Source organism: Orycteropus afer, unplaced genomic scaffold (assembly GCF_000298275.1).
Source record: "Orycteropus afer afer isolate SDZICR_OR568_19922 unplaced genomic scaffold, OryAfe1.0 scaffold00048, whole genome shotgun sequence".
Taxonomy (NCBI): Eukaryota; Metazoa; Chordata; class Mammalia; order Tubulidentata; family Orycteropodidae; genus Orycteropus; species Orycteropus afer.
In genome coordinates this window covers 6,360,591-6,367,890 of record NW_006921635.1, presented here as the reverse complement: position 1 = coordinate 6,367,890, position 7,300 = coordinate 6,360,591, and the positions used below count along the sequence as shown (strand labels likewise).

Here is a 7,300-nt window from a genome sequence, read left to right as displayed (position 1 = left end):
TCAGTGGCATGAAACAAAATGTGTATGAACTGCTGTATGGAATGTGAATGTGCTCCGTAAACTTCCACCCAAATCACAATAAAAGAAAAAAAATATATAGATGGATATTTTTTACAGTTATAACATTTCTACAAGCAGTTTTGTAGTCTTCCTTTTTAATTTAAAATATGTGGTAATTATCTTTCCAGATGTATTTTGTATAAAGCTATCTTAGTTTTCTGCTCTTTGAGGTGCAGGTAGACTTACTTTCTTGCCGAAATGGATAGTCTCAGAGTCTTTGTGATTCTTCTTCTCCTTTTGTAGGCTACTGCTTTTGGAGGGGGGACCTGGATCACCTTCCTGTTTGCTTGGTGGCAAACACATAGTATCATGGGGGTATGAAGACATGTTGCCGGCACCAGATAGCAACACTGGCTCCAGTTCTGAAAATAAAGGTAATGTGAGTTTTGTCCTGGGATTTTTATTAAGATGTAAAGAAAATGGTTTTAGATCATTGTGGCAAAGAATTTAGACATAACTCTGTGTGTTCCTTTTCATTAAAAGTTCACAATTCCTGTACAATTATAATTACAATTCATCGATTATGTAATATTTAATGATATAATCACAACAACAAGTACCAATGACAAGCGGACACTTGGTAAGCCTGAAACTGCTGCTGGGGCAGATGTGCCCAGACATGTAGGCGGGGCCTCCTAGCCAAGGGTCTGTGTAGCTCAGCGTTGCAGATGTCTGTTTCACTTGCGATTGGACAGGCCTGATTCGCCTGCCAAGTCAGTGAAGTGGAGGTCAACTCATTGTCTGTGTTATCAGGAAAAGTATAAAAGCTGATGCCCTGTGAGATAAGAAGATGGGTAGGTTTTACTGTGGAAAAGAAAGGTACCATCCATATACCCCCCTGCCAAGGAGGCATGAATTATTTCAACTGGTCTCTGGGCATTTGAGTTTGGCCATGGGAGGCTGAAAGTAAAAGTTTTTGTCTGCTAATAAGAGTATCGGCTCTTGCTGCTTGATACAGTTTCTTTTAGTAATTTAGTAATGTATCATATGTGTTTTTGAGCCCTTGAGTCCTAAAAGCAAAAAAATGAAATGATTCAAGTGTGCATGAATGAATCCTTTCGTGTCTCTTTTAAACATATGTGGGCTGGATTGAAATGTTTTGCAGTTTCACAGCAGTTTAAGTCACTTATTTCTGTGAATATGTCGGAGGCTCCCTTAATTGACCTCGACTTCACTGACTTGGCAGGTGCATCAGGCCTGTCCAGTCGCAGAGTGAAACACATCTGCAGTGCTGAGGCACACGGACCCTTGGCTAGGAGGCCCCGCCTACATATCTGGGCACATCTGCCCCCAGCAGCAGTTTCAGGCTTACCAAGTGTCCCCTTGTCATTGCTACTTGTTGTTGTGATTATATCGTTAAATACTACATAATCAATGAGATGCAAGAAAACAAAACAAGAAATGGCCTCCATTTAAAAAGTTAAATGTTTTAGAAAGACTCAACAAAAGCAAGTTGCTGAGAAAATCGATGTTCATTAGGTGTGGTATTGAGAGCCTCTTCTGTCCTGTACACCCCTTTGTTTCCCACTCTCGATAGAGGCAGTCTTCCTGGGCATCTGTACAGACGTGGAGCCCAGTCTAAGCGACAGGCCACCCTTGCATCTCTTATCCCAGGAACTGTGCCCATACACAGTCCACCATTTCTCCCACACCGTCACGTGAGACTGGTGAGAGGAATAGGCAGGACTTTGTGTATGCGATTTTATGACCTTCACGGCTCCACCAGAATCAGTAGGAGAAGCAAAAGTCCTCGATCTCCGAGAGCTTCTCAGACCTTATGGGCTCAGATTTACATCTTCACGCAAAACCAGAAACCCTCTTCTATCTCTCTCTGTCCTCTCTGTGCCTCTCCCGGGGAAGTTTCTCCCTGAGGACAATGGCAGTCGTTTCTCTCTCTGCTGCACCTTTGGTTTTGCTTCTTGGGGAGGATGTTTTCCTTATAAGAATTTAAAGATAATCTTATGTAACTTTTAACACGGAAGCAATTAACATATAGAAGTTGAAAGAATATCCCTGGCCAGTCAGATTAATCTAGTCTCTTTACTGCCACCTTTGGCCAGACCCAAACTCAAAAGATCTTGGGCCTTCATCTAAAATTGGTGAATAAATGTATATTTATAAATTTTAGGCTAAAATAAAATGTTTAAGGTATGAAATTAATAGTAAAAAAATTATTTCCTACTTAATTTTTTTTTTTTGAACCAATATTTTTAGGTCCCATTTGTCTCAGATTAGTGAACTGAATGTTTAAGGTGACAGCACATTCAGTACTAATTTGAATGGTGTGACATTCAGTTTCCTCCAGACAAGTATGATAGGCTTCAGATAGACAAATAGCATTCATATTGTGAGTGGAATGTTGTTGAAAATTAACAATCATGGTTGTATCTGTACGCTCTCTTTAAGGCACATTCTATAAAATGTCAGTTAGCATTTAATATCATATGGAAAGATACTGTTTTTTTTTAGCTTTGGGAAGACTTAGCTAAGGGGAAAAGTAACTGCTATTTTTCAATAGAAGACATGCTATTCTTTTGTGCTGTGTTGTGAAAAACCTGCAGAAGCAGATTTTAACTCAATGCACGTCATCAGTATATTAACATCGTGTCATTCACCATTCATGGAGCACTGGCTTTCTTTGTACCAAGTAGTATCAGGTGTATTACCAATATTATCTCACTTAACCATCACAATAACCCTTAAAGCATATATTACTATACTCATCTTACAGATGAAGAAACTGAAGCCCAGAGTGGTCCAGGGTCACCTTGTAAGTGCCCAAGGCACTTGAAAGCTCATGGCTTCCATTCTATACTATCACTGATAAAAGTCTTATTCATTTAAAAAAAAAAAAAAAAAAAGTCTTATTATTTCCAGTTAGAATAAGGGATGCTTAAAATTGACTCAGTATTATTCTTTTCAAAAAAAGAAAGGACAAACTCTTTGGCAGGCTGAACCATGTTCTCCCACTGATAACCATTTCTTACCTCTTTGCCTGATCCTAGTCCTCTATCCCACATGCATTTTGGGTCCTTGACTTCAGGGTTTATGAGTTGTATTCCCTGGAAATCACATTGAAGCTCTTATTTAAGAAGTAGGAAATTATCTTTCACGCAACCTCTTAAAGCCTTTTCATTAGAAAAAGCATGTGGATAATTTACCTGTGGAAACTGCTTTCAGATGCTGACCTGGGACGCTGTCTCACGGCAGACGGCCTTTACCTGTACACGACTAACTCAGTTGGAAGAGGAGTAAGCAAATTGGGATCTGGATTACATGGTACACTCAGGTCAGTTGCATGGAACTTGCTGAATGATTTGGCTGCAACATTTTCCTCTATATGTTGATAGTTGTGAAGATAATGCCTGGGGCTACACATTGACTCCCAGTAGATTAGTAACTAATAACAAGTCTGAATCAAATCACAGGAAGCCATTCCTTTTCTCTTATTGCCACCCTTCCCCCTTCTTCGTGCTCTGTCTTAGTACATTTTAACTTTGTCTTGACTCTGATTTAGAGGTACCGCAATCATTGTTTCCAGCCAGAAATTGCTCTGTGATCAGAATTTCTGTAACAATATCAGTGACTTCTCCATGGTGATAAATGGAAACTATTCTAGTTAAATATTTTTGTTTTTGGATTTGACATTGAATTAGCAGTGATTTTCAGTTGAGATATAAAATCTATGAATTGTTACCAAAAGAAACCACAGTTTGAGATCATGGTATATATTTACTTAGGCTTTTGCCCCAACTTTTTCTCCTCTCTAATTAATTGTGAAAACTTAACATTTGCCATAGTTTGTCAGCCCCAGAGTTAACATAATATGCTCACTCTCCTCAAATGTTTTGCATCCTTGGGTCATTTCTTCAGATTAAGCCTAAAAAGTCAAACCCACTGCCACTGACTTGATTCCAACTCGTAGTGACCCTAGAAGATAGAGTGGAACTGCCCCATAGGCTTTCCAAGGCTGTAAATCTTTATGGAAACAGAGTGCCTTATCTTTTTCCTGTGGAACAGCTGGTGGGTTCGAACCACCAACCTTTTGGTTAGCAGCTGAATGCCTTAACCACTGCACCACCAGGTAGGAAGTATTGTCTGTGTCTGTCTCAGAAAGAGCGCTGTCACTCAGCCTGCGTCCCTTTCTCTTCCACAGAGGTTTTGTGTACTGCCGGAACGAGGAGCTGGAGCCGGGCTGGGTTGCTTTTGGCAGCGGCAGTCTTCTCCACCGGCCTGTATCGTTTGATAATAAGCCTCACTCCCTTTTCCAGGTCATTGACCAGAATACTCTTCAGGTAAACAGAAAATGAAGGCATTGCTTTTATATTTTGGATTGGGAAGGGAAGTCTCAGACATCCTTAGAAACAATAATGGACATATTTTTCCTGCCAGAGTGACATCCTTCAGATTTTCATCATTTTATTACTTAGAGCTGAACTAACCCCTGTGGCTCAATTTTCAGCTGAACAATAACACTAGTGAGGTAGCACTCCATAGAACAATAAACTATTGAAGGTCAAAAGGGCAGCATTTGTCCAAGGACAAAGTTCAGAAAGCAGGAAGGGCTAGGAAAGAAGGAGGAAAAGAATGGGGAACACAGGGAGGAAGTGGAATGAGTGATGTTACACTGAGGGGATTGCATTCAATGACATGAAAAAAAATGTGCATGAATTGTTGAATGCAAAACTAATGATTTTCTCTGTAAACTTCCATCCTTATCCCAATAAAAAGTTAAAAACAAACAAACAAACAAGCAAAACCAACAAACAAATTTAATAGTTTCAATGTTCTGTTTTTCTCTAATGTCTTGAATCCAGCCCACCCTCACCCCCTGGAACTGAGTGAATATGCTATCTGGAGTTACTAAGGCCAGCAGCAAACTTTTCTTCTTATTTTTTTTTATGAATAATTAGAAAAAATATTTAGAGAGTCAAAGATAATATAAATCCTAGCTGTTTGTTTTTCCTCTTTTCTTTTTTACCAGATCTATTTGGGGATGGCATCATTTCCCTATTCAATTTGTTCTAAACAGCCTTTCAGGGGGAATGGGACCTTTGAAATGAGTTTAGAATAAAATAATTGTGTGTTAGGGATTAAGAGCTCATCTTTAGTGACCTGTGTTGCAGTACTTGTACATGATACTGAAATTAACTGCTCCCCTACCAGGTCCTACAGGCTTTTAGGACTAGATTCTGTCTTAGTCATCTTTGTATCCTTGGCATAGAATGTGTAATGGACAATAGTAACAATGACAGTAACTGTCATTTATCAATGTCTCTCCCAGTGGCGGGTCCTGGCCTAGGCAATTTATGTACACTTCCTCTTCCTACCTGTGAGAGAGAACTGTGGTGGGCTCATCTTACAGATAAGGTATTGGAAGCTAGGCACATTGTAAGCAACTTGATAAATATTTATTGTTGAATAAAGGAATGTAACTCAGAGACGTCACACAGCCAATAACTACAGTACCAGAACTTGAAACCATGGTCTCAGCTCTAGAATTTAGGTTCTTTACGTTGTAACTTTTTGCCTTTCTACCAAGAACTGAATGGTTAGAGATATCATGTGTGGAGTGTAAGCTGTGCAAGTGTTCAGATCCAGGAAATACGTGGGGTGTTTGATCTCTTTGTCTATCCCTCAACTCCGCCTTGCCTGAATAACAGAACAGATGAGTATTGTGCATCATTGTATCTCCAGAACACGTAACAGATGTTCAATGATTATGGAATGAGTAAAATGAACAGATTAAATAATTGATGCCCAGTTGACTTCACTTCTTGTTATTAAAGCAAATGGATGAGGATGTCTCCTGTAGTTTTTTGAAATAGAAGTTAGAAGCCTAGAAGTTAAACAGATGTCAGATTGCAGAACTCCATTTACATTTGAAACTGTGCTTACATTAGTTTCCTCTATATTGTTACAAAAAATATTGACTTTGTCTAAGAAAGCAACTCTGTAGGTAGGTCACTGACTACGTGTGTGCACTGGAAGCAATTGGGGCTGCTTTAGGCCAATCAGTAGCTGTCGACTTTGTAGACCCTGTAAGTTCCTGGTATGACAAGTTCAAAGTGTGATTACAGCAACTAAATGAGTTTTTATATTTGAGGCAGACGAAGCAAGCCTGGGCAAAAAAGTTCATCTAGAATGAGTTGAGGGGTCAAAAGTAGCCTAAAGAAAACTTAAGACTTACTGAAAGAGTTGGGACAATGGAAGATGGTCTTACTGATCCTTGAAGGCATCAGACCTTCTCTAATTATTTTTATTTTGCGCTTTTCAGCTCTTCTACTCCTGGATTGTTTTTAAAAACCTAGTCAGCTATTTTCTTCTTTTTAATTTTCCCTTATTTTAAGTGCCGATTGCTGGCAGTAAAAATTAGTATGTAGCTAACTACACATTTAATGTGCAATGATGCAAAACAAATTCATTATGCTGAAAATGAAAGATGTTGTGCCTTCATGTCTAATCTAAGAAAGTGTCTCCCCGCCACCCCATGGACTTGGTGAATTTCAGTGAGTCTTCCTGTGCCAAGTTATTTCACAAGCCTTCGTTTCTTTCTGATGGCTTTCTTCTTCCTCCTCCTCCCTCTTTTCTCTTTTCCTTCTTGCCATCATTCTGCCCTCTTTTTCACTTCCTTCCAGGCAAACCTCTACCTTTTACTCCATTTTAAGAAATAAAAGATAACATGTTCAGTGAGTTTAAGTTTTTCATACTTCTTAAACAACTTTGAGTTAGGTCTGAAATAGGTGGTGGGGATATAAAAATGAGTAAGATATAGTTTCTATCTCTTAAATACAGTGAATAAGGACATTTCAGAAAGTACTGTTTCTCTAAAACTTTGTTTTTAATAAATGCTAGATAAAACACATGTATGTAAGGTATCTAAAGTGTTAAGTAAACACCTTTTCCTGTTAAAATAATAATAATCTCTATATATAATTTGAGTTAATCTCAAGTAAAAAAATATGAATAGCAATGAAACAGATCAAGGGATTCTTGAGATTAACTCAAATTATATATATAGATTATATGTATAATTATATTATATACACACACACACACACACACACACATTATAAAGCAGTTGACTGCTAACCAGAAGGCTGGTGGTTCAAACTCTCCAGCCACACCTCAGAAGGAAAACTAGGCAATCTACTTCCGTAGAGATACTGCCTCGGAAACCCAAGGAGGGGTCTCTATGAGTCAGAATTGACTTGACGGCAGTGAGTTTGATTTATATATA

The 7,300-nt window shown here is 38.7% G+C and overlaps 1 protein-coding gene across 1 annotated transcript in view; it reads left to right on the top strand.

Moving 5' to 3' along the window:
* The window catches only part of HECTD4 (HECT domain E3 ubiquitin protein ligase 4), a 195,967-nt gene that overhangs the window by 76,200 nt on the left and 112,467 nt on the right, over positions 1-7,300 (top strand). Inside the window, exons 4-6 of the mRNA XM_042780607.1 lie at positions 304-434; positions 3,241-3,349; positions 4,217-4,355. Of these exons, the coding sequence (XP_042636541.1) occupies positions 304-434; positions 3,241-3,349; positions 4,217-4,355 (379 nt within the window). The remainder of the gene's footprint in view (positions 1-303; positions 435-3,240; positions 3,350-4,216; positions 4,356-7,300) is intronic.